Here is a 27907-nt window from a genome sequence, read left to right as displayed (position 1 = left end):
TTATGAATCATTTTTTCCCATCTGTATGGTTTGGTTGTTCCCTTGAATGCTTTCCTATGAACCCGACTGGTGAGGCAAGGCTTACTTTCTCCGACACAAACATTTGGAACAAAAAACACAATCGGTTTAACATAGGAGGGAAGAGAACCTCCTTCCTTGGCCAAATGGTCTTTCAACTTGATCTGCTATTAAGAAAAAAAAAAGTCATGAAAAAGCAATTTCACCCAAACTCCAGCTCCAAGAATAAGCGACTATGACACAGACAGCGGCAAATGCACCTGGCATCACAGTTCTAATTGTTTCCTTACCCGCAGCTTTTCCTCAGTCTTGGTAGATTGTTTACAGTCGGGATGCCAAACGGTGGAACCTGGAAAGACATGGTGCCCGCAAAGCGTTAAAGGAAATGGAAAGAAGCCATAGTCCTATTAGCCAGAACTCCTGAGAACAGATCATATCCTTCTCTACGGAGAGAGGGGAGTGTTAGAGCCCTGTGCCCAAGTGAATTATGACAACTCTAACCTCTAGGTGAGTTTTCCTCAACCAGTCTGAGCTTGCTCTATAAAGGTCATAATTCTAGACCACAGAGACCACTAATGGGCACAACAGTGTTTTGATTCAAGAGACATTTAGTTCTTGACTGAGCGTTGTCGCTGTTGCTTTGGACCATATTATTATCCCTTAAAAGTCATGACTGTATCTTTACTACAAGCTGTATTTAATTTAAATATAATCCATAAACCATGTTTATAGAACATCAAAACAACCAAGCAATTGAGATGAGGGAAATAGAGTCAAACCAGATAGTCTATATCCAGAAGCAAAACTCACTGAATTTTTTGTTGATCCAATTACACAGTCATTTACAAAGATACGGAAAAATCAAGCCAAGTAGTAGAAAGGTTGAAAGTTATATTCCGAATGCAGAAGTTTTCTTTAACTTTTAACCTTTAATTAACAAAAAAAGGTCTCCACTTGTGAATGAGTGAAATTACTGGTTAAGTGCCTTTTTTTTTTTTTTTTCTGTCCCTGAGTCAATGCTTTACCTTCTTAGAGTATGAAACCCTTCTCTGGATGGTGCTCATATCACACAACTAAGCAAAACACTTATATACCAGAGAAAGCTCTTATAAGAATCCAAGCCCACTGATATGATTTTGTATGCCTAGATATAGATGTCATTTAAAGAGTTGTGGGTAAGACCTAGATGTAAGTCTTTTTTTTTTTTTTTTTTAAGATTTTATTTATTTATTCACAAGAGACACACACAGAGAGAGGGACAGAGACACAGGCAGAGGGAGAAGCAGGCTCCATGCAGGGAGCCCAACATGGGACACAATCCTGGGTCTCCAGATTCACACCCTGGGCTGAAGGCGGCCCTAAACGGCTGAGCCACCAGGGCTGCCCCTTAGATCTAAGTCTTATGATCACATAAGGATATGTTTAAATATGGTTATGGGCAAAAGAACTGAAGGAGCCCTGGGTAAGACTTGAGCAAATAAAGTTACTAAGTTGAAAGCAGTAAGTAAGTGATATAAATTTAATAAGTGTCAGCAAGAATATCAGACCTCCCGCATTTCATTATCAAATTTTTATCTGTTCTGTGTGTACTTGAAAAGTCACTAAATTACAGTAACTCTTGAATTATTTTATACCACTGAGCTAAAATAGCTAAAATAATATTAACCACAAGATAATACCTTTTATATCAGAATAATACTTGAATCCCTATTTAACAATCATTTCTATCTTGCTTAACCAAGAGCCAAAAAAAATAAAAAATGAAACAAACAGACCAGACAGACACATAGTCCTTTCAGCATTAACATTTACTCTGAGGCTGGCTACAAAGCACAGGAAATCCTCTTAATGTGGAAAGCCAAGGGTTGGGGTGGACCCAACAGCAGCATTCGTTGTGAAGGTTCTATTGAGTAAAAGCCTTTGGCCAGAATACTGGGTTTGCACAGTGTCACACTGTTCTTCAGAGGTCAGCCACACAAGGAATGTGACTTGGGGAGAATATCAGATGCTGAGGAAGATGAACTACTCATTCTTCAAGGATGTGCCAAGAGGGCAGGCAGAGAGCGCTGAAGCCCAACTCCAGAAGACATTTACAACAATCCCTGGAATTCTGAGTATAGCCCATCTTAATGGATACTTGTTTATTTGTAGTATGAATGTGCTGCATTTGTGCACAGCTTGAAATCACTCTCTATTCAGGTTCCAGAACCATGTGAACGTGCAGAGCTGCACCCAGAGCCTTTGAGTCTCAGTTCCTAGCAGACATGGGGTTAACACACACTCTTGTGTCTTTGTTTTTGAGTGCTATGATTGACACACTAAAATCTAAAACAAAGCCTGGAGATCAAATAGAGAATAAATCTGCTTCATGCTGAAAATGCAAAGTGACACCTGCCTATTGCTAGGCAGATTCACAGCCTGCCCTCGGGAAAATGTGTCATATAAAGTCCACATGAGACCATGGTTTTGGGGGCTTGTCACTTGTCTTTATTGGGACCTTCAAAATTCAGTGACTTTTTTCATCAGAACTTTGCAAAGTCATCATTAAAACTAAGGGATATTTGGATTGTCAATTTCTCATTTACCTAGCATTTTTTAGAGGAGAATAGGTAAGACTTTGCTTTAATATTCAAGAATCATTTCTATAGACATTTCTTCGTTGTATAAAAACAACATAGAGAGCAAAGCAAACCATTCATTAAAATACACATAGTGTTAAGTGCAGAAAGACAAAGAAATGAATTCGAAGGCAGATGAGACCCGGTAATTACCAAACTAAATGAGCACCAGCTCTCATGGTTCTTGCTAATTTTACTGATAAGCCCTTGTCAATTTAATGACTCTTTTTCCAGCTAAAAATAGTAAAATGTTTGTGCAGATGGTGCTGTCTGACTGGAAGAGAATCCTCCCCTAAGCTTCCCTCTGAGAAGTTTCAGTATTTTAGGGGAGATAAAAACTAGTTATGGTTGTACACTGGGAAGATTTCTCAATTAAAAAAAATCTGGGGGGTGCCTTGGTTAAGCATCCAATTCTTGATTTCGGCTCAGGTCATGACCTCAGCATTGTGAGACTGAGCCCCAGGCTGGGCATGGAGTCTGCTTAAGATTCTCTCCCTCTGCCCCTTCCCTGCTTCCTCCCTCAAAAAAAAATCTGATGGCCCTCTGGTAAGTAATGAGTACTTCTTTGCCACGAGAAACTTCTCCATTTCTCTTTCTACTCTGGGTATGTTTTCTCTCATTCTCTCGCTCTCTCTTTCGTTCAATAGGACAGCTACATCATCTCAATGGGATGAAATACATCTGTGATGCAATTCACCAAGTATGACGTTTTCTTCTTCCTGAAAGCCTGCGTAAGAGCAGGCTGGAGGGGTCAAAAAATCCTTCTCATAGGATAGTGAAAGGAGCAAAGACAAAGTAGCCTCTATGAATGCTTTTCCTCTTTTGTCTTCTTTCCCAAATTTCCTGGTGAAGGTTGGGAGGAGGTATTTCTGATTTTCAATCTTACCTCACCTCCGTAGCACCAAACATCAAGGCCTATTCATTTGTTCTAGAAGCAACACATTCCTTTTTTAAAACAGATTCAGGGGCTCACTGTCAGCAATGTCAACTGCTTGGCTGACTAATACTAACTGACGAGGTAACTTTGGGCCACATTCATTTTGGATCTGGGGAGCCTGGCCACTAATGAAATGCCTCCTTCTCTAGAAACAAACAAACAAACAAACAAACAAACAAACAAACAAACAAAGCAAGGTTTTCTTTTCCCAGATGGGAAGAACTTAATAAATTCTTGAGTCCACCTTACCTTGAAGATACATTTCCTCTCCTTCTGTGAACATCTGGTTGCATCTGCTGCATCGTGCACAGCTGGGGTGGTAATGTTTGTCACCTGCCTGCAAGAGAAGAGGTAGGGACTATTTAGTTTACACCTTGTCACAGCTCTCAGCCTCTTTTCTGGACTCAGGGATTTAGAGGAAAAGCGAACAGCTGAGGCAAGAAAAATAATTGTCCAATTGACCTAACCTCCGATACCAGCAGCCCTGGAAGCTGAAACTGACCCCATCAGAACTGGAAGGGGCTCAAAGACCGGCTATTGATGCCTGGATGATGGGGCTGCCTTGCTTCTCGGGGTTTCCGGCATCCATCTCTCTCTTGGCCTGGTCGCTCTTGGATGGTTGCCAGTCACACACCACGTGTCTGAGATGAGTCCACTCCGTCTCCAAAAATGGTACCCCCAAAACATTAATACTCAAATTGATGTGGAGACTAATACTGGTTTGTACTAATGCAATAAAAGGAAAGGATTCTCATATCTAGCAGGTTCTTGCTTTCTTAACTACACGCTCTAAAAATAATAAAATCTATTTAGCTTACATCAAGATGGGAAAAACCATAATAAAAGACATCAACAGCTTTCACCTCAGAAGGACCCCAAATTCTCTTCTTTGTTGCTTATAACAATCTTTTACCAAAGTCTTATATTGTTTTCTGAAAAAGGCATTTTACTGAGGCGGCCTTGCATTATTCATGAGCATTTCACATTCCTAAATATGACAGATGCCATCACAGCAGGTGTTGACTTCCCCAAAGCAAAATGTCACTGGACACAGGGACAATTCTGTAGACAGGTGCCAAGTCACATTAGAGTCATGCTCCAAATGCATGCCTGACAAAATGAAATCTTTCTGTTTATAGCTTAGCAAAAAATCTTCACCACCTGAAAGTTATCAAATATACTCTGCAATGAAATTTTATCAACCAACTGTGAAGCATTTCTTTTGCATCAACCACATGCAAGGCAGTTAGTGCTGAGAACCCAGAGTTAGAAGTAACTGCACCCTGTGCTTGCATGAAATCTCAACAGGAAATCAGAGGTCAGGTAGTGATTCCTTTCTCACACCCTCCAGTAGAAACTACAAAGCCACTTAGTAACCAGAGTGTGAGATGGTGGTTGGTTACTCAAGACAATCAAGTGGAAAAAAAGTGAAGTTATCTCAAAATAGAAGCCAGGAATGAAATCTGTTCAATGCTGCCAATCAGAAAATTCTAGAAGTGGTGCTCTTGTTTTGGTTCACACACTATTACTTAATTATTTTTTTCCAGGGGATGAAGGAAGCATAGGAAATGTCACACAAAGTAGCTCCTTCCCTTAGGCCACCCAGGGTCAAATGTGAGTGAAAGGGGAGAAAGAGAGAAGTCACACTAAGTTCTAAACCACTGTAGTTCAGCTGGGATGCCAATGCTGAGAGTTCCCAGCCAGTGTGGACAATCTCTGGATTCTCAAGGAAAATGTAAGTGGAAAAATTAAGGCACCTTGACAGGAAGCTTGTGTAGTCTACAATAAAAAGCACACTCCTCAGAAAGCTGGGAGTAGAAAGAGAGATCTTCAAACTGATATAGTGTATTTATCATATTTAGTGGTGAAACATTAGGTGCATTCTCAATAGACAGCACTCACACAATAGCTGACACTTTCACCAAAGTATTTAGGTTCTAGTTTTTTTAGTTTAGTTTTAATTTCACCAAACTCTTTTAGTCTTAGCCAATGTGATACAGTAAGAAGAAATAAACATGCAGGTCACCAATGAAAGAGCTCAAACAGCTTGATAAAAAAACAAAATAAAACAAAACATCTAAAACCTCACAGCTTTCCTATAGACTAGCAATACAAATTTAGTTAGTGTAATGGGAGAACAGGACTCCATTTCTAACAGCAACAAATAAACCTTTCAATGCAAGATCTACATAAAGAAAACTTTAGAATTTAATTGATGGACATAAAGGGCTAACAATCATAATGTAGACATGTTCATGGGTAGTACTGAAGGAAAAGAGAATCTAAACGTCTTTGGGGTCAAGGTCATCTCATTTAGACATATATTTCTGGATGAGGAAACTAAATGTTTAAAGATGTCAATTTATCTAAAATGAACCTATTAATGCAATGCATTCTCAACCACAATACTCAAAGGAATTTTGTCTACAGACCTTGACATCCTGATTCTGTAAGTTCATATGGGAAAAAAAAAGTGCACAAAAATACAGACATTTTTTGAAAAACAGAGCATCAATTAAGGGGGATTTTCCCTTCCTGACATAAAAAATTATTCTAAGGCTCAAACAATTAAAGTCCTCCAATACTGGTACAGGAATAGAAAATAAATTGGTGAAACAGATAACATAGAAAAACCAGTTGCACAGCTATACACAAGATAATTTAGTCTATGATAAAGGTGGCATTTCAAATGAGTTGCAAAACAGACTATTCCATTAATGGTGAGAACAATGGATTCTCTACTTAGAGAAAGGTAAAACTAGATTCCTAGTTCATAACCTACACTGAAAAGAATTCTAGAGAGTTACAGAGGTAAATATAGAAGGGTATATAGAAGATAATTTAGTATACTTGGGCTAGGAATGCTTCCTTAAACAAGGCAAAATCTAGAAACAATAAGGCAAATAATGACTTCACACACACATATAAATGTCTATACATAAGAAGGTTAAAGGAAGAGTAACAGGGAAAGATACTTGCTGTGCATTTCAGACAAAAGATTATTATCCAGAATATATAGAGTGTCTCTAATAAAAAAAATAAGTGGCAATATGGGCAAAAAGCATATATATATATATCTCCCCCCAAAAAACAAATAATTAGCTCAACTCCACCAGGAGTCAGAGAAACACAACTTAGAAAAAAAATTTTTTTCTTCATCAAATGGGCAGAGATAAAGAGAAGATTAATGTTAGGAAAAAGGCATTCTCACACACTATTGGTGAGCAAAATTCTTTTTGGGAGGCAGCTTTGGCAATATTTATTAAAATTTAATATGCATGTACTCTCTGATGCATGATTCCACTTCTAGGAAGCTATCCTACAGAAACTCTCATTACTGCTTAAAAGTATATGTATTAAGGATCTTTAACATTATTTATAACAGCAAAGAATAAACAACAGAAAGCAACCCAAATAAGAAAGTAGTTAAAGGAAATATTAAACCATATGTAGCCATTAAAAGAATGAAATAAACTTACATGGAAAAAGTTACATGAATGCTACCAAGAGAAAAAAATCATGCAGAAAAACAACATCTATAATATAGTTGCATAAAATACTAGCGGAACTTGTGGAGACATTGGGGTAAGTACGACTGGATTCAAATCCAGTTTCAGCACTATGTGATCTTGTGAAGGTGGCAGTCTCAACCATATAACACTCCACTGCTGACACTGCCTCACAATGATGTTACTAGGGCGAACGATCATATGATATTTTGAAAATGGTGCAGCGCACTACTACACATAATAATAATAGAAACAACAACAATTAGCAATAACTCTCTGAACAGAGGTGGTCCCGGGGCCATTCACAAAGAGAAGGCTTGTTAGTGCAATTTGGGACGCTGGCCAAAGGCCCTCTCGGTGTCCGTTCTTTTCCCAAGGACGGGCATAGGAGAGTAACTGTGTTACATGAACTGTCACATAAGGTGGAAGAAAGATACGCCAAGACCCAATGTGGCAGGGCTTTGGTCTATAAATCATCAGCAAAAACACTGCTGAGAAACAATACTGTCATAAGACCAGGGGCATCAGTCTTGACCCAGGCACTCACTCATCTCAGGATGCTGAACATGTCAAGTGATTCAGTGAGCCAGAATCAAAGGCCATTTGCAGCCAAAAAAGTCTGTTTTTGTAGCAGTGCGGGCCTGGGGGACCACAGGGTCAGGGGCTCAAGGACAAGGGAGCCTCTGCTTTGCATGCAAGAGCCACCTCCTTGCTTTCATTTCTTCTTACACTGGTACCTATGACGGTTCACACTCAAGCCCTATGCACAGGGCCAGGAAAAGGGATCAGGCCTGAACATAGATGTAGGCTTATATGCAAACTCACCCCCCAAATGGATGTAGCTGAATCAAAATCATTTACAATGGAGTCATTTACAGAAGAAGGAGAAGTATTTCAGATCGTGAGCAAGATGGAAGACTAGTGCCTATAGAAGGACAGATGAAAAACATACAATTCGTTGTGGAGAGGAGGTCATTGATTACAAACTTTTAAAGCACAGTGTGGGCTTTGTTGTGACAGGTGACCTCATAAGTGACAGTTACTAGGTACCTGGCCCCAAACTTATACCCTACAACTCTAGCTCTGCTTGAACCTGTGGGGCAAGATGCGCTGCCAAGACTCACCAGAGCTCTGCAATCACTGTTCTCCACCCATCTTTCTATTCTGCCATGTAAAAAAAAATTACAATCTGTTTTCTTCTTTTTCACATATTTAAAATGCACGTGTTAGAAGTCTACATTCTGGCTGGCATTAAACTCTATGGAAAATAAACAATTTGCTTATTTAGTTGAGTTTTATAAAGCACCTGCCTACACATTCAGAGTGCAAAAAAAAAAAATGGCTTGCCTTTAATAGTGCTGATTATGTCAGACTTCTGTGGTAATTATTACTATTTGGTTAATCTCTAAATTGGAGTAGGAACTTTAGCATACAGACTAGAATACCATCTGGAGTAATACCATTTACTATAAGGCAGGATTTAGCACCACATTTAAAAATAAAATCCACTATCAGGAACAGATAGTTCTGAATACCTCGTGGATGAGGAGGCCCCCCGATAAAGGGCTACCATATTTGCAATCAAGAGATTGGATGTCATTCCTTAATGTGTTACCCGTGAGACCTCAATGATGCCACTATTTAACCTCTCCAAGCCCCCAGGCCCCTCCCCTCATCTGTAAAAAGTGAAAGGCTGGACTAGCCAATTTCGAGTCTCATTCAGCCATAAAATTCTATGATTCTGTGTGAAATCCCATACTCCTATAAGCTCACACAGCAGTGTTAACTGAAAAGCAATTTGGGTAGAGAAAGGATATTCTTGATGGCAGGGAATGGGGTTGAGGCAACGACTCTATAGTGTCCTATACCCAGGAGGATTTCTGGATTCCCCAAGCCCTGTGATGACTGCAACAGCCCACTGGGAGTAGCAAGAGAGAACCATAATTACAGAACCCATCCTTGGGCAAATAATCTGCTTGCCTGATAATCTGCTTAGCTTCTGGATGACCAACTGTGCTTTTTAGCTTTTCTTTAGCCTCTTTCTCTTGCCCTACTCCTAACACAAGCCCAGGAGATGTGGAGGATGGGCCTTGAGGTCAACCTTCAGCCATTTATAACTAATGCCCTACCTACTTCCCAAACAAAGGCTTGCAGATTCTTATCAGAGAAAGTCATGATCTATAAACAACCGGACAAAAACCTTAGAGGAAAAGAAAATATTGAGACTCCAAACTCAGGCAAACCTGTTGTGATCTGAGTTTCTCAGCAGATGAGGACAAAAGGGAAAACGGGTCACTAAAAGTCTCACTGTGTGATAAAACGGCCGCATAACAATTGCCACTAGAGAGGCAAGGTTTTCTATTCTAAATTAGTAACAGTCAATTGTAGGCCGAACTTCCATATGATGCCACACATTGTATCAAGGCTCACAACATTCCTGTGATGTAGGTGCTATTTTTACAATCTTATACACAAGCAAAGAAGCTAACACTCAAAGTGGACAATGTACTCAAAGCCCTGAGTGCTTTCAAAAAGTAGAACCAGGCCTACCATCTGAAGGCACCGAAACAATTCTCATAGAGAGACCTTCGCTTTGGAATGGAAAATTATCTTCCACACTAATTTTGCTGATGGTTGGAAACACTGAAGTACTTCTTTCTTATATAGACCCTTGAGAAAAACCAAGGGTGTAACACTGAAAGATAATTGAATGTAGTCATTTCCATATGGGGAAGTTAAACTACCAAGGTCGAGGTTGCAGTTTTTTTTTTTTTTTTTAAAGTTCTAACTTGATTCAGAGATGATTTGCTTAGAATACCCAAAGGAATAAACAAATTGCTTTCCTGTCCCCAAGACTTACAAACACAGCTCTGGTTGATGGTGACTTTAGATGAAGGACATGCAGACGCTTGGAGGTGAGTGTGCTGGCCTAGATCAGGACTTTTCTAATTTCACTGTCTATAAGCAACACCCAAGATCCTTTAAAAAATGGATTCGATGGCCTTAAAAGATAGGGCCTAGAAATCAGCTTCTTTCTTTGTCTTATAAGCACTGAAATGAGTACATGAATCATCATGAACTGGGGAAACACCAGTCTAGGTGATCTCCAAATCCTAAACCTGATAGTAAATGAGGAAGCCAAAGTGGGTAACAAGGATCTGGTGCTTCTGTGGCAGATGCAAGGGTGGGAAGGGAGAAGCAGAATCACATAAGTTTCCTGTTTTACTCCTGCCGAAAGGCAGTGTAGGGGCTGATTCAGCCTTCTTTATGCTTGTTGTTGTTTTCCTTGAAGCAGGAGAGGTTTCCACTGTGACTGGACTGGCTTGATCTCCAAGTTTACACTCACCTGTTCCAGGGTTTGTTTTTTTTTTCCCCAGATAATGCAGGGTCCTGAACAGACAGGATAATGAGGGTGTGCCTTGGCCCAAAGTCTGTATCCTGGGTAAAGGTGAGTAAATCAGTTTGCCCAGGCAGTGTTCACAAAGCCCAGAGGGCTCTACACAAGTCTGTACAAAGCCAACCTGCACAGATGAGAACATCCCATAGCTAGACAGCCTTAACAACCCAACTCCAGCTGCAACTCTGCTCCAAACATATGTGTGATGTTGGAGGGAGGGGTGGCAACTCATCTTCCCCAGAGAAGATGCACAAAACAGAGAGAAATATACCATTGCCTTCCAATGATCTGGTTCCCTTTGACCAGCTGCTCAAAATATAAAAGACAGCGCATCAACACCCTTTTATTTTTTAAAAACTATTTATGAGAGAGTGTGTGTGTTGGGAGAAGGGTAGAAGGAGAGAGGGAGAGGGAGGGGGAAGGAAAAAGGGACAGGAAGAGAGGGAGAGAGGCAAGGAGAGAGAATGAGAGAATCCTCAAGCAGACTCCTTGCTAAGTGTGGAACCCAATGCAGGACTCAATCCCAGAACCCTGAGATTATAAATTGAGCCAAAATAAAGAGTCAGCCACTTAACTGACTGAGCCACCAAGTCCCTTCTTTTAATGAGGGGTAAAGAATGAAAAAAACTGGCAACACCCCAGTGTAAATGCATATTGCGTTTTTTGCAGATGATTACTGCTTTCTCATTTCCTTCCAAGGAAGTAAGTGCAAAAACTTTAAAGCAGTCTTTACAATTTAATAGTGCTAGATAAATGTTATCTATAAATGTGTGCCTTCCCACAGGACCTAACCAGTCTCTTTAAATTGATCTCTAGATTCAATGCAATCTCTACTGAAATTCCAGCTGGATTATTCAGAGGGATTAAAAAGCCGATCCTAAAATTTATGTGGCAATACAAAGGACCTAGGAAAGTAAAGAAGCAAACAAAAAACAACAAAAAAACTTTTTGAAAGAATAGAATAAAGCTCGTGGACTTAAACTATCTGATTTCAAAAGCTTCTATAGAGCTAGATGTTATCAAGACAGCATGGACTGGCATTAGGATAGACATATAGGTCAATGGAATAGAAGAGAGATTTATTCCGAAATAAGCCCCCACATTCATGGTTCATTGATTTTAAGAAAAGTGCCAAGGCAATTTGATAGGGAAGGGATAGTCTTTCCAACAAATAATGGTGGGACAGTTAGATATACATATTCAATGCAACCCATACTTCACACCATAAATGAAAAATGAACTTAAAATGGATCATGGACTTAAATATAAAAGCTAAAACTATAAAACTTCTAGACAAAAGCATCAAATCTTTGTGATTTGGGTTTAATACTTATATATTCTATAAAAACATAATCCATAAAATAAAAAAATTGATAAATTGGGTATCATCAAGATTAAAATTTTTTTCTCTTCAAAGACATCATTAGGGTACCTGGTGGCTCAGTCAGTTAAGCATCTGCCTTTGGCTCAGGTCATGATCTCAGGGTCCTAGGATCAAGCCTACCATTGGGCTCTCTGCTCAGTGGGGAGTCTGCTTCTCCCTCTCCCTCTGCCCCTTTCTCTGCTCATGCTCTATGTCTCTCTGTGTCTCTCTCAAATAAATAATATCTTTACAAAAAAAGACATCATTATGAAAATAGAAAGATGACCCACAGATTGGAAGAAATTTCTACAAATCATATGTCTAGAAAAGGACTAGTATCCAGAATATTTAAAAAACTACATTTCAAAATAAGAGACCAACTCAACTGAAAAAAATGCACAAACGATTTAAAGAAACATTTCACAAAAGAAGATATACACATACTGAATGAGCACATGAAAATATTTTAAATACCCTTAGTCATAGGGAAATAAAATGAAAACCACAATGAAATACCACTACACATTAGCTACAATGGCTATAATTAAAAAGACTGACCATACCAAGTGTTGAGGAGGATGTGGAAAAAGAGATACACTCATCCATTGCTGATGAGAATGTAAAATGGTGCAGCTAGTTTGGAAACCTCTGGTAGTTTCTCAAAAAAGTTGAACATAAATATATCACGTGACCCAGTGCTACCACCCCTAGGTTTTGAACTAAGAGACATGATAACATATGACCACACAAGGGCTTTTGTGCAAAAGTTCATAGCAGTGTTATTCATAATAACCCCAAACTGGAAACAATACAAATGTCTCTCAGCTGGTGAACAGATAAAGTATGGAACATTCAAATAATGGAATACGGTAAACCTATTTTTTTTAATCAAAAGGAACAAACTACAGATACGTGCAAGAACACAGGTGAACCTCAATGGCATGTTAAATGAAAGAAGCTAGACACAAAAGACTACAGATTGTAGGTCCATTTGTGGGAGGTCTCTAGAAATGGCAAAATGAAGGTGATATAAGGTAGATGAGTGGTTGCTGGAAATGGAATGGGGACAGAATGTGGGGCAGGATGGACTGCAAACGAGTAGTCATGATGGGGTGGTGAAAAGTTCTAACACTATGTAATAGTCACATGTAGTATAAAAACAATCAAACTACACTTACAATGAATAAATTTTATGGTATGTAAACTATTCTTTGACAAAGAGACATGAGAAAGAAAGAAAGAAAGAAAGAAAGAAAGAAAGAAAGAAAGAAAGAAAGAGAGAGAGGGGAGGGAGGGAGGGAGGGAGGGAGGGAGGGAGGAAGGAAGGAAGGAAGAAAGAAAGAAGGAGAAAGAAAGAAAAAGAAAAAGAAAAAGGAAAAGGAAAAGAAAAAGGAAAGGAAAGGAAAGGAAAGGAAAGGAAAGGAAAGGAAAGGAAAGGAAAGGAAAGGAAAGGAAAAAAGAAGACAGTGGGGTGGAGGGCAGGAAACCTGAGTGGGGTGCATGCATTCATTTCTTCTGGAGGCATAGTGTCTACATTATTTTGAAAGGATGTTGAAAAATATGGATTCTTTTTCCAGAATAAAATGGACCTTTATATATAGAAAGCTAGATATACACATGTAATATTTTATTATTAGCAATTATCTGAAGATTTAAAGGTTTCTGAAAGGATTAAAAAATAATCTGCTAATCTAATTACTATTTCTCTGTCTTCAGAAGAACTACCATTCTTTTTTGTATAAGAAGAGAAACCGGACTATGGAGAGAGTAACTTGCTCAGGACTACACACGAAATCAAAATGAAAACCTGGACAACCACGTTCACCTTAGTGTAGCTACTGGGACTCTCCCAGGCTGGTTCTTTGTGTGCTTTTACACACAATAGTTAACTGGATGCTTTTCTGATCCTTTGTAATAGGCGATATGATTCTTCTTGTTTTGTGATGATCAGACTGAGGGCTCAGAGACCCGATGACTTGTGCGCCAAGACCAAGGTCATACAGCTAAGTTTCAGAACTAGGAAACATCCCAGATCTTAGTATACAAATTCGACTCTCTTGGATAAATACCACCACAACACCTACAGGGCTTCTCATTTCAGAAATCTTAGGCAACAAGAAAAAGAATTCCTGTGTGATGCAAAAGATGGTTAAGATGATTGAGAAGAGACATTTTATTAACATCTATCTTGGATATTTTTCCAAATTTTAAGGCAGAGCAAATAACTACATTGAAGGCAAAAACGTAAATCTGAAACTAATCAAGGTAAATCTCTACATTTGAAACTGATCTTTTCTCCCTGGTGCTCCCATAGCTCTGTGCTTGCACTGTCAGATGTGTTTGCTTTTGCCTCCGGTTGTTATGGCTGGACTGTTTGCCCCACCCCATTGTGCAACATGCAATGGAAAGAGATGGGCTTTGGAAGCAAGAGGACCCAGAGGTCTGCATTCTGGCCTTGCAAACATTGTGGCCTTGGGCACTTTTCTAGAATAATTTCTTCATCTATAAAAACTAGCATTAGAAAAATCTACCATGTAGGATTATTATAAAAATTAAACAACAAAAGGTAAGTTGATAGCAATGTATCTGGTAGCCATCAATGTAGATGAGCTTTTTCTCTTTCTTTCACACTGGATTATGCATTCCTTTGAAGACATGGGCTACACCAGTACCTCCATAACTCCAGGATCTCTCTTGCTCTCCATATAAGGGCTCTAGAAATGTCTTAGTAGATTAGTGTTAGAAGCTCTTATCAGAAAACCTCTAAATCAATTAGCCACACTGTTCCCTGCACAATTATGGCAGCCCAAAGGGAAGTAATGGATGAACTTCAGTGCCCCGGGTACAATTTCATTATTTACTTATTTCCAGACACTGTGCTAAGCACCTCATAAACCATATCCCATCTGACCCTCCCTGCAGCACTGAGATGTAGGTATTATATTCCTTTAACAGATAAGGAAATCAAATGTTAGCAAGATCGAGAAATCGTCCAAGGTTACTCAGCAAGGTACAGAACTGCCATCTGAACTCAGGTCTGTTCAGCTCCACACTGCAGAACCACCCCCCTGTAGCCTTCCCAGCCCTGGGCAGCTCAGTTAATGAGGGAGGCCCCCTGTTGAGATCTGCCCTGGCTCTTAGAACTTTTATAGGATCATCTTTCAACTTCTTTGTCTTTCTCTACGGATACAAATAAAAGTTTGTCATGCAAAACTAAGGCTTCCGTATTTTATGATTTGCTAATGCTAAAGACAGACTAGATAATTTAAGTTCTTAACAATTTTACTTCCATTGCCCCTCCTGCTCCCAGCTATCAACAGTGTAATCAAATGTTATTTAAGAAACCACTCTAAATAACACCAAGAAAGCCAACTATCCTAAGTGTGATTCCTCAACATAGGCGATCTTCATGGTATGGGACAGTGTGATCCTAAATCCTTATAGAATAGGCCCAGCAGCTTTATCTAGGCTGTCTGTGGTTTCCAGATTCAACAATAGCAAAGTCATGCTCCCAGGTACCAAACTTCCTTGAAACTGATGAAATAGCATGGTTGACGTCATCCCATCATTCTCTTCCGGTAAGTTATTAAGAAATACAAATGGGTTAGAGGGTAGCCAGTGACCTGAGGATTTGGTGTTGAATTTCCTTGGGTGTTCCGTTGAATTTGGTATTTCCTGACCAGGTGCTTTGTTTGTGGTTGTTGCAATCTGTTTCACAGTTTGGTGCTTTCCTTTTTTTGGTTAACAAAGAATGCCATGCATTTTACCTGTCCTATCATATTGTTCTCCCTTACAAGGTAGGTAGGAAGTCTTGAATATACTTTTTTCTCCCTCTTTGGAGTAGGAAAGAGGAATGCCTTTATTTTTTCATTTAGGTAAACTTCTTTATTGAAGTATAATATGCCCTGAGAAAAAAAGCACAAACTCTAAGTGTACAGTTAAATGAATTTTCATAAATGCTCCGTATCTTCTGACTGCCACCCAAATTAAGAATGAGAACATTATCTGCACACAGAAGCTCCTCTCATGCTCTCTTCCAGTCATGTGACTTCTATTCACTATGCTGACTTCTAACTCCTTTACCTAGTTTTGAAGTTCACATAAACGGAAATAAATATGTCTGGCTTCCTTTACCCAATGGTACTAGAATTATCCACGAGGCTGCGTGTAGTTGGTCCTAATTACATCTTGTGTTTGCATAGTATTCCTTTGTGTAAATATGCTACATTTTATTTGTCCACTCTTGGTGGGCAGTTGGCTAGTTTGAAAGCATTGGCCATACTGAACAGTATTGCTGTGAAAACTCCCACCCGCGTCTTCTGATGAACTATATAGAAGTTTCAGTTGTGCATATACATAGGAGCAGATGGCATATGGCAAGGTCATTGGGTATGTTTATGTTGAGCTTTAGCAGCCATTGCCAGACTGTTGTTCAAAGTGGGTTTTGCCTTTTATTACAATTTTAATCTGAGAGGAATTAAATAAGAAGAATCAAATTAAGAGCACTCTGCCAAATGGATACCCAAAGTGTTTTTCTAACCTCTGTGAAGTGAATGATTTTTTTTTTTTTACATTAAATGGCCTCTAAGTAGAAGCTCTGTAGCTTAATCCCCTCAGGTCTCCATTATTCCTTGCCTTCCAGAGAGCGTGCCACTGAGCAGTTTTCAATCCTTCTTTCATCCTTGTCCTTCTGTTGGCCATATCCTCTCAACGGATAGGGAGATGTAGATGGAATGCAAATAATGCTCATATTTAAGTCCTAAATTGACTCAAAATCAGCAGTCGATGGCTGGGGTTGCCTGGGTCACTTTGCAGAAGGCTTTGCCACAAGGCCTCAAAAGTGCCTTCTAGTTAGAGCCAAGGTCCACTGGAAAGAGTAAATAAGAACTGGGTTTGGAAGGCTGAGGACTTCAGTGGCTACTAAAAGATCTAACTTTTCTTCTCATGATTGAACTTAAACATTTCATATCCATTACTTTTATTGGTAACAATACCCTTTGCATTTGTTCTATAGCAGGACATTTAGAAAGCATGTTCCCATTTAATCCACCCAGTGCTTTATGGGGTACCCTTATTACTTTTATGCCTATTGATAGGCTTAGAAAAATCTTCAAAGAACTAGTGTTCAAATCTATGTGCTTTTTTAAATTATTTTTTTATTAAGTCCACTCTCTCCCTTCCTCCCACAACCTGCTACATGTCAAGGGTCAAAAAGGCTGAAAATTACTTTGGTGGCTTGGACAGCTTAAAAATAAAAAGCTTCTATCCTCTCTTCTATAAATTACCATGAAGGGATGCAGAAGCTAACCACCCAGGTGAGATCCAGTGGAACTTTGTAAGACTATCCCTCACACAATAGTAACTCATTTGAAGTGATGATAATTTAGGATCGTTGACAAGGAAAGAATCTTGGTTCTTGGGGCCTATTTCAGACATGTTATTAGGCTGCCCCAGTTTTCATATGTGTGATGTCAGGGGGGTGGAAAAGAAAAAGGTGGATGTCTGAGAAATCTGTTATGTTGAAAATTTCTGAATGAATGGATATACTGGGACCCAACTGCTCATTTCCCCCAATCCTGTGTACTTTCCAAAAAGACTTGTATGTTCTAGAGCATTAAAAATGTGTAAGATACTGGTACTGCCTTGCTTGCAGGATTGCTGTGAAGGTAAAAGAAATGTTAATTATACATAAATTCACTCTGTTTAATATGACACAGGGAGAGGATGAACTAGGCTGTAAAACACTAGGTGACTTTAGGCCAGTTTCTTTACAGATACTATACTCTAAGAGGAATTTTCAAGGGGTCTCTTCAGAAGTTGAAGCCCAGAGGGAGAGACTCTTGGGATCCAATAGAATATTGGATAATACTGGACAATAGTCAATGTGAACATTGACTAGGATGGCAAGTCAGCTGCTGCTCTGCGTGAGGTGAAAATTATTAGTGTAGTTCCTGGGAAGGAACAGTGAAAAACGCATCATGCTTCTGGTTTAATATGACTCGCTTTTCAAACTCAGCCACCACCCTACCGTCAAGGTCAAAGGTTTTACATCCTTTCCTTTCTTAACACCAGAAGATAAATATTTGCCTTTAAGTTCAGCACTTTTGAAACCTAATCCCAGTTGGATAATTTTTGTCTCTTGCGCAAGGGCAAACGCTTAAGGTTCCTTATTACTCATGATCTCATTCCTGGTCTCCCTTCCAACACGAGAGCATGCTAGAGTCAGGAATGTACAACAGCAATCCAGTCTTTTCCATGCCAGCTGTTCCAAGGCAATCAATGATCAATACACATGTCCTGGTGGCCAAATGGCACAACTAAATACAGGGGGGTGGGGTGGGGTGGGAAGGAGTATGGTGGGATCAGATTACAAAACCCACCCCCCTTTAGCAAATGTCTTAGTAATTAATGACTTTGTCATTTGTAGGAAACATGCAAAATGCAGGAGGTTTTTTTTGTTTTTAATGAAAACTTCTAAGTTTGTTATATAGTGTGCAGCAAATGTGTTATCCCAATTCAGTAAGACTCCAGTTTGTCAATTGCTTTTCTTAGCCAAGTTGCTATCTCTAAAGTACATTCCAGTTCTGTGATTTCTGTCTTTCTCTGGGAATTACAAATGATTCCCCAGCCCAACCCATTCTTTCTCCTTCCCAGTATTTCTATTCTAAAATAACTCTTAAAGACCTTGATAGGAACTGGGTAAGATGCAGAGCCATGTATGTGGTCCGTGCCCCACTCTGCAGTCCTGGGTGATCCCTTACATGTTATTTCCACTAAAACCATTGCTCTGAGTTATCACCTCCTTTACAGATGGTTCAGCTCTTGGGCTGCCGAAAGCATACTATCAGACTAAAAATATTTTTTCTTCCCCAGGGTTAGAGGAGCCTCGGGGTGGGAACCAATACTAGAGCAGTTGGAAAAACACAGCTTGCTTTTAAAAACATCCTTGTCTGATTTCCTATCCCATTGTGGCTGGACTTCACCCCTTTTAACAAAAACTATGCTTTCCAGGCCTGAATCTACAGAGCCCAGACTCTATCATTTCATTGGGAGCAGTGAGGAGGGGTGCTTCTACTCACTGAGTGTCAGTTCTGATTGCCAGTAGGAAGAAAAAACAGGGTGGAAAGTAAATAGGGAGGGGAGGCATATGAAAGAATTCAAGACCCCTGGGTTTGGCTGTACCCCAAATCAGAGCCCAGTGAAGGCAAGGCTCGTGTCTCTGGATGACAACTAAAGCATTTCTGTATCCTGCAAAGAAACAGATAGATAGGCAGATTTACATTCCAGACTCTACATGCTGGGTGGGTGCTTCCCCTGTGCTGAATCCTCTGGATTCTTCTGGAAGGATAGGTCTCGGGGAGTGTAGCCAGGATAAGCAGGGAGTGCTGTGCAGGCAGGTTATCTCCCAACTGCCATGCCTCAACTGGTCGCAATCAGGTGACAGGGGACCTGCCAGAGCCAAACCAGTGACCCTGCTATGGCTGGACGCTGGAACCCTGATAACAGCCTAAGTCATATACATCAACCAGTGATTTAGTGAACTTTGGGCTCCATTTTCTGTACTCGTACAGCTCTGTAACCTTCAAAGTATCAGACTGTGCCACCAGAGCTGATGTCAAGCCTGCATTTGGCCTCAGGGCAGCAGACCAGCCTGAGTTCTGAGGTATGAGCATCTAAGTACTCCTTAGTAAAGTCTACCAAACTTAAAAGTCAGAGCCAGCTAATCCTCTGATGACAGACAGACAGATGGATGGACAAGAAAAGCCCCGCTGCCCACGCAAAGCAGCTGCTCTGCAAAGAAATGCTGGTGTTGCCTCTGTGGTCAGTCCTCTCTCTCCCCAACTGCTAATCAACCTAAACTCTGAGGCCTTTTACCAAGCTAAGGACATTTAAATATCAGGATAATTTTTATTACACCCCATGTGGATCACAGTACTCTCTGGATAAGAAGCTTTTGACACTGCCCATTACATACAGACAAAGTTAAACTTCTAAAACCCTAGCATTCAACAACCTCTGTAATCTGGTCTCAACTGCTTGTCCAGCTTTAAAAAGTTATAGGAGCCCCTCGAGAGAGAGAGATGGAGTAGCTCTGGGGCAGGGCTTAGGCATCAGTAACTTGAAAAAGCTTCCAAGGTGACTCCTACATGTGCCCAGGTTATATACTTCTAGATGAGAACAAGTCTTCCCCAGCTCCCCTGGCTTAGGCATTCCCTTCTATTTGCATTTTTTTCCTTGTTCCAAAGATACACTTTTTATACATTAATATAAAGTAGACACATATTTATCTCATGCAATAAATTATACTATAACTGCTGGTTAATTAACACATTTTCCCACTAGACTTGAGCTTCTCAAAAGCAAGGACACTTTGGGGCACCTGGCTGGCTTAGTAAATAGAGCAAGTGATTCTTGATTCAAGGCTGTGAGTTCGAGCCCCATGTTGCATGGAGAGAGTACTTAAAAAAAAAAAAAAAAAAACCTTAAAAAAAAAGACAAATGAATAAGGACATTACCTTATTAATTTTTGTATTTCCAGAGTCCAAAAGGTTTTGAGCACCCATTAAGTATTTTTTTTTAAATAGTCTATTTTATATAATAGAATATCAGTGTTCCAAGCTTGGCTCAGATGCTGAATTATCTTTTTTTTTTTTTTAAAGATTTTATTTATTTATTCATGAGAGGCAGAGAGAGAGAGAGAGAGAGAGAGAGAGGCAGAGACACAGGCAGAGGGAGAAGCAGGCTCCATGCAGGGAGCCCAATGTGGGACTTGATCCCAGGTCTCCAAGATCACACCCTGGGCCGAAGGCAGGCGCTAAACCGCTGAGCCACCCAGGGATCCCAAATGCTGGCTTTTCTAGGGTCTTTTTCTCAGTGGTCTCACCTGGACGTGATCCCTCCCTCCTCTACTCTCTGATAACATTTATTTATTTCACTCAAATGGCCTTGAGCTTGTAGATATTTATGTGTTTTATGACTTCTGCTAACATTTTGAAAAAGATTTTATTTATTTGAGAGAGAGGAATACGAGCGGGGGGGGGGGGGGAGCAGAGGGAGAGGGAGAAGCAGACTCCCTGCTGATCAGGGAGCCCAATGTGGGGCCCGAACCCAGAAGCCCGAGATCATGACCTGAGCTGAAGGCAGACACTTAACCAACTGAGCCACCCAGGCGCCCCTGACTTCTGCTAACCTTTAAGTTCCATGAAGGCGGGGACTGTGTCTTTTATAATTATATGTTATAACTATAATTATGCAATCAGCTAGCATAGTAAAATCACAAAATGTTATATTCTTGTTTAAAGAATGCATTATACATCAAACTAGCAGACCAAAAATGTGTTATCTAAGTATAGCACTGGAGAAAATTGTAGCACTGCGGAGCAATGGTGGAATAAATTTTTGAGAGCAAGTTATATTGGTGAAGCCACATTAGGATTTTGTTCTATTCTAAGCTATCTCTTCCCTCTAAAAACTCTTTTTATACCTCCTCACCTCTTTCTAGAATAGTCCTATTTCCTGTAATTTTCCTCCTCGTGCCTTTCCTGGAAAAGAGTGATTCTCATTCTTTCAGTATCCAACAAACAGGTCACTTGCACAAAATACTCCCAACTCTGAGCAGAAAAAGACCACTGTCTATATTCTCCAATATTCCCCTCTAGCTGCCCGGAACATCATAAAATTTAAAGGCCTCCCTCTCTTATCGGACCAAGTAGTTCTCCCTCTGCACCCTCTCAGACCTGACCTCGGTGGCATCACTCTCCTACCAACAAACTATCTTAGGTGGACAGATGCTCTCTCAGTGTCTTCCTGGAGCAGAAAAGCCAGCCCAGGCAATCCTCATCCAAGACAAGTCAATTGCCTTCTGTCCAATTAGGACAGTACAGCTGCCCCACTTCCTTGCTGCAGGCCAGCGGGGATGAGTACAAGATGACTCAGATGAACATTGCAGGGAGGCGGGGAATACTTCTATCAAAAGTAATCAGTCTATTAAAGGCAGGCGTGTGAACAAAATGCCGTTTTCTCTTGTGCATAAAAAGGCCAGTACTAGTGATCTGAGGAAAGAAAATGTGTGCCAACCCAATGCAACGCACACATGCTAAATACTAGGATATATTAATGTCATGCGAAATCCTCGAGGGCCAGAGGCCCCTCCGCGTGAGGTCAAAAGACTTTAGGCAGGAGCTTATTCATCTTTGTATCCTTGATTTGTACAAATAGTAAGCGCTCAGTAAGCATTCACTGCATGAAACACTCTGGGCACAGATCAAGAAGAGGGGACAGTGGTTAATTATGATTCAAGAGGTCAGAGAAGACTCCGTGGAAAGTGGACTTATACATTGAGATGAGAGATGAGCAGACTCTCCCTTTCATTCTATATGTATCAAAACACTAGGATTTTTTCCCCTATCGCTTGTACTGTAGTCAAGAAAATACCATCTGGACTACTCCATTCATGCTGTTTCTCCAACAAACAAAAGTAGGCCTGGAAAACCAGACATTTCTTTATCTAAAGTTACTTTTCTATGTAATTTCCAGGTACGGCAATCACCTGACAGTTCATTTCTTAGCCCTCGTACATTTAACTGATAAACAGGTTGACCCCAGACCAAAAATTAAAGAAGAGATAGAGAAGAGAGAAGAAGTCTGGTTCTTCATTGCAGAAAAGCAGCTTTCTTGGGAGAAAACTGGGTTTCAAATGTCACTACCATACAATATAATGGCTGAGAACAAAAAGAAATTAGCTTTATTTCAGTAATAGCCTGTAGTGTGCCACCTCTTAAATCAAGCAAAAAGTAATTATCTCTCTCTCTCTCTCACACACACACACTCACACACACAAAACCCACTGGCAGCAACATCCGACAGTAAGGATTTCACACCCAATTTATCCCGAGCTGGTTTATACTACATCATAGCAATTTCACCACATCAACATGCTTCAATTCACCCCTTCCTACGCTACAGTAAATACCCAGCAGTTGAAGTCCAGCTCAGTGTGCGGCTCTACTGTGCTTAGAGTCAAGGTGAATTTAGAGCCCCTCACTAGGGCAGCCCTGGTGGCTCAGCGGATTAGTGCTGCCTTCAGCCTGGGGCGTGATCCTGGAGTCCCGGGATCGAGTCCTGCATCGGCCTCCCTGCATGGAGCCTGCATGGATCTCCCTCTGCCTGTGTCTCTGCCTCTCTGTGTCTCTCGTGAATAAACAAATAAAATCTTTATAGATCAATCAATCAATCAATCAATCAATCCCCTCACTCATTCTGGTGGCCGGGGAGACCAAAGGGTGACCTGCATTAGCTAGGAATGAAAGACCCACTAAATGGGGTTTTAGCACTTTCTGCCTCATTCAGAGCTCACTGATATGAGCAACTGATTTTTCTGTGAAAAGTGATGAATTTGGTACTACCAAGAAAGATATCCCTTACCAAAGAGATGCCAAGGATTAGTGTCCTGGCGGATCTACTTAGTTCCTGGGATGGCCAAGTTTGGGTCATGTTATAAATTTCCAAGGCAGAGACTCTTGAGAATGTTATCACAAGCCTGAAAAGTTTCCAAACGAAGCTATCCCTCAAATGATTATACCAGCCGGGTCACTATGTCTGATCTTTAGGCTGTATGGGCATCTCCTCTGGGATTATCTACAGATTAGTTATTTTAAGTGGCTTTCTCTATGCTGATCGTAATAGACTCAGAATAAAAAGTTATTTTCTACTAGTAGCTAAAGGCAAACATAATTAAGCAGTGAAATGAGCTTTCTGAATTATGAGTGATTTTGGTAATTTACTCAGTCCCCTAAATTAATTGTAATAGTTGCAGTGCACAGTACCTTTTCTTCCCACAGTCCACTTAGCAGAGTTTAGAACTGTTTCTGCACTAGTGTGATCCTGTTGAGAAGTTTAAACACCTTAGTCTGAAAACTAAGAGACCGAAAGTACCTGTCGTTGATACCTAGCACCGCTGAATCCTTAGGGATTAAAGATGAAATTGCTAGTCTCCACGTGCTTTCTGCCTGAATGCAAATGAGCTGACCTTTCAGAGAAATTAAAAATCTAATAATACATCTGACGACATCTCCCAGAACCTGAAAGTGGGTTAGTCCAGGTTAATGCACCAGGGATGAAAAAGAACAAATCCATGCACATGACCACATTAATAGCAAATCAAGACAAGGGTCATTTAAAAGTAACATGTGACCACAGCTACACCAAGCTCACATTCCCCACCCCACGCACACCTGCAACCCCCATGGCCACGTCAAGGCCACCCTGGTCTTGGGGGGAGCCTCATGCTCCCTCATCAACAGACATAGGAGCTGCCATTTTTTCCACGACCACCTCTGGCCATGGTGAAGGGTCTGGGAGGGATGGGTGACCACACTGCAATGGAATCTTCCCCAGAACTTCCTGATGTGAGATGTGAGCAGGGGCGAGAAGTGCTCCCTCTGTGGAGGTGGAGCATGAGTGCACACTCAAGAGAGAAGCCGGCAGAGCTAAGGGCATGCCAATGGTGCTTGAGGCCCAGGCTGTAGTCCCACCTGTCCCCTGCAGCTGGGTCGTTTTAGTCCCTTTCTGCTCTAGCTGGTGGTAGGGGTGGAACTGTATCTCCTAAAAAAGATTAATTTTGAAGTTATAACCCCCAATGCCTCCGAATGGGAGGTATCTGGAAACCTTCTTCGGAACCAACCTTATCTGGAAATAGGGTTGTTGAGGATGTCATCTGTTGGGACGAGGATGTCCTAGAGTAGGTTGGGCCCTAATCCAATATGACTGACGTCCTAAGAGGGAAGGGAGCCTGACGAGGAGAGGATTGCCAAGTGACAAGGAGGCAGAGACTGGATGGAGTCACCACAAGCCAACCAATGCCTGGGGCCATCCAACGTTGGATCAAGCAAGAGGGATCCTCCCCCGGAGGCCTCAGACTTCCCTGGCCCTGCCAACACCTCGATTTCAGACTTCCAGCCTCCAGGACCGTGAGAGACTACGTTTCTGTTGTTTTAAAGTCACTCACTTTGTAGTACTTTGTTATGGCAACAAATTTGGCTGCTGAGAGGGGAGTTTCTGTCACTTGTGACCAGAGGTGCTGTCTCAGAGTCTGAAGTGAGAAGGCGTTCCTCAATTTGAAGAATTAAACCCTTTTTGCATCCAAGTGCCTTGCAACACAAATAACAGCTGTTTCCTCAAACTCTTACAAGCAGATTACATACCCAGCCACGGTCCTTGACTTTTGCAGTAATCTAACTTTCTCCTGAGAAATGACACAAATGAAATGAAATGTAAGTAAATGCTACAAAGGATGGTCCTGGTTATCCAGCCTGCACACTGGATTCAAACTCCGGAAGGCAACAATTCATGGTGGTTAATTTTAGGGAAAGCCTGGCACCCACAGAACTAAGAACTCCTGGGGATGATTAAAGACAGTTTCCTTCTGCTTCCTTTTCAATTAAACTATCAGATATGCAAACACTTTTCGCATTAGCTTTGCCTTTTGCTAAACTCCGCAAGAAAAATCCTAGAAGCCTGGCAGTTCTGGCTGCTGGTTTTCTGCAACTGATTTTAGATTTTTGGATGACGAACATCAGGTGCCATTCCCTGGGCTCCCAGGGTTCTCCAAGAGCAGGGCTTCTGATGAGGACAAGAATAAGGCTTTTGCCCCTTTCCTCACAAACAGGAGGAAAAGCCTGAGAAGGAAGACGACTGGTTTTCAGACAGAGGACATGGAGTGGGTTGAACTGTGACCCTCACAATATATGTCTACCTGGAACTTTCAGAGGGAAGTTGGAATAAGGGTTTTTGCAGATGTAATTAAGGTAAGGATCTTGAGATGAGGGTCATCCCGGATTCCAGTGGCAAGAGAAGGGAAAACAGATTCAGAGATGCAGAGATGCAAGTCCAAAGATTGGAATGATGTGTCTGCAAGCCAAGGAATGCCCAGGATTGCAGGCAGCCACCTGGGGCTAGGAGAGAGCTATGGATGAGTTCTCCACCAGAGATTCCAGAAGGAACCAACACCTGCCCACACCTTGATTTCAGTTGTCTGGCCCCCAGAACTGTGAGAGAATAAGTTTCTATTGTTTTAAGCCACCAAGTTTGTGGCACTTTGTTATTACAGAGGCTCCAGGAAAGTAACACAGGGTATCTCCTATTGCACAGACCTTAAAGGCGGAGTATAGTGCGTGGTGTGGGTCTATCCTGTTCACTACAATGCATACTCTACAGCATTACAAAACACGTGGAATTTTCAAGGTTTTACAGAAATCTCCTCATAATCAACCATGATGCTAACCCCCAAACTTGCTCTGAACCCTTCAGTCATGCAACATCGTTTATCAACTCATGCTTGGATACAGTGCTGAGTTAGGAGCAAATCAGGCAGAAGCTAAGTACCCTCTTCAGAAAGGCTAACATGGAGGGGTACCTGGGTGACTCAGGCAATTTAAGCATCTGCCTTCCATTCAGGTCATGATCCCAAGGTCCCAGGATAGAGCCCCACTTGGGCTCCCTGCTCAGCGGGGAGTCTGCTTTTCCCTCTGCCCTTCTCTGAGCAACCCCCCACTCTTGCTCCTGTGCATGCATGCGCTCTCTCTCTCAAAAATAAATAAATAAAATCTTTAAAACAAACAAAAAAGGCAGGCTAATGTGGAGTGTCACCAGATACATGTGACAATGTGAAGCAAACAAGACATCATCTCTGACTGTTGGCCAGTAGTTATATATAGATATAGATACATTATTCTTTTGTATTTGGTATGATTTCTTGGTGGACAGAAAGGATGGAGACCACTATGTACCCATTAAAAAGGAGTCATAAATCAACAAAGCACTGGCACTGAGTCATTGCCAAGTGAAGAAAAGGAAACTATAGAAAACTATGTACAACATAATCATATTTGTATAAAAAAGACTATTACCCTCCCACGTGTATCTGTACAGAGGAGACAGGAGCAAAGCAAGGTACAGACCTATACATTCTGTAGAACAAGATTTATGTGGCTAAACCCCATATTTGTAAACACATTGATGCATGCCAGGGAGAACGGACTGACTCTCAATCAATACCCACCTCTGGGGAGCAGGGTTGGGGAGTGGATGGAGATGTTTACTTTTACCCTATGTCAGGGTTAGCAAACTGTAGTCCAGAGGCCAAATCTGGTTCACAACCTGCTTTTATAAATGCAGCTTTATTGGACATAGTCATGTCCATCTATTTACCTGGTATCCATGGCTGCTCTGGCCTTATGCAGCAGAGCTGAGTAGTTGAGATAGAAACAAGTATGGTCCATGAAGCTGAAAATATTTACCATTTACCAGAAAGAGTTTGCTGTCCCCTGTTTTTTCTGGTACCATAAGCAGAGAAGTAGTTGAAGGTGCAGCCTGGGGCGTGTTGGGAGTTGGGGGGCCACCAAAGTGCTCTGAGGTCTACTTTTGGCTTCCTCACCAATGGGCTTTGCCTTCTTGTGTTTCTTGGGTCTAGCGTCCTCAACTTTAAGAAGGTCAGACTAGATTAAATCTATGGAACTTTTTTTGCCATGATAGTTCTAGGAGTCTTGAGCAGGAATTACCTTTAACACAGAAAAGCAGGTAGAGAAGAGATCTTTTTAGTTGGTACAAGGCCAAGTCTGGAAAGCAGCCAACTGAGCTGCAGCTCTTGTTGGTATGAGTTCAGATTAGGCAAGGCCCCAGTTACCAAATGGCTCTAGCCTGGGAGTGGCATGAGTGAACAATTAACCAGTCAGAAACTCATTTCTAAATCTCTCATTGCACAGTAAATTCAATTTCAAATCACAAGACCTATTTACTAGTGAGCACATCCAAGGCCATTATGCCACTAGAGAAGCTATGTTAAAAAGTCAAAGTCTCTCCAACCTCCCTCGGGATGGTTAAAAGAACAGTAAGTGGCTGCTTTGTGATGGATAGGGACGCTGATGACCCACTGGGGTTCACCCACAGATTCCTCACACATGCCATAGCTGAGCACTCAGTGGTCCTACCCCAGTGCTGGAGGGCCTGTGGAGTTTTGTCATGTCCACAAATAGCCTGTGGGCATCTCCTTCCTGCTTATCAAGCCTC

At 41.1% G+C, this 27907-nt stretch overlaps 1 protein-coding gene across 22 annotated transcripts in view; it reads right to left on the bottom strand.

The window, feature by feature from the left end:
* ABLIM1 (actin binding LIM protein 1) overlaps nt 1–27907 on the bottom strand; it is a 284940-nt gene that overhangs the window by 45623 nt on the left and 211410 nt on the right. For all 22 annotated transcript variants that reach the window (XR_012020544.1, XR_012020549.1, XR_012020546.1 and 19 more), the window contains 2 exons: nt 3823–3910; nt 309–367 (listed from right to left, as the gene is read on the bottom strand). Coding sequence is in view for 4 of the 22 variants with exons in the window: in XM_072805191.1 (XP_072661292.1) it covers nt 309–367; nt 3823–3910 (147 nt within the window). In the remaining 18 variants the exon portion in view is untranslated. The remainder of the gene's footprint in view (nt 1–308; nt 368–3822; nt 3911–27907) is intronic.

This window comes from Canis lupus, chromosome 29, assembly GCF_048164855.1.
Source record: "Canis lupus baileyi chromosome 29, mCanLup2.hap1, whole genome shotgun sequence".
Lineage (NCBI taxonomy): Eukaryota > Metazoa > Chordata > Mammalia > Carnivora > Canidae > Canis > Canis lupus.
This window is presented reverse-complemented; position numbering and strand designations above follow the sequence as displayed.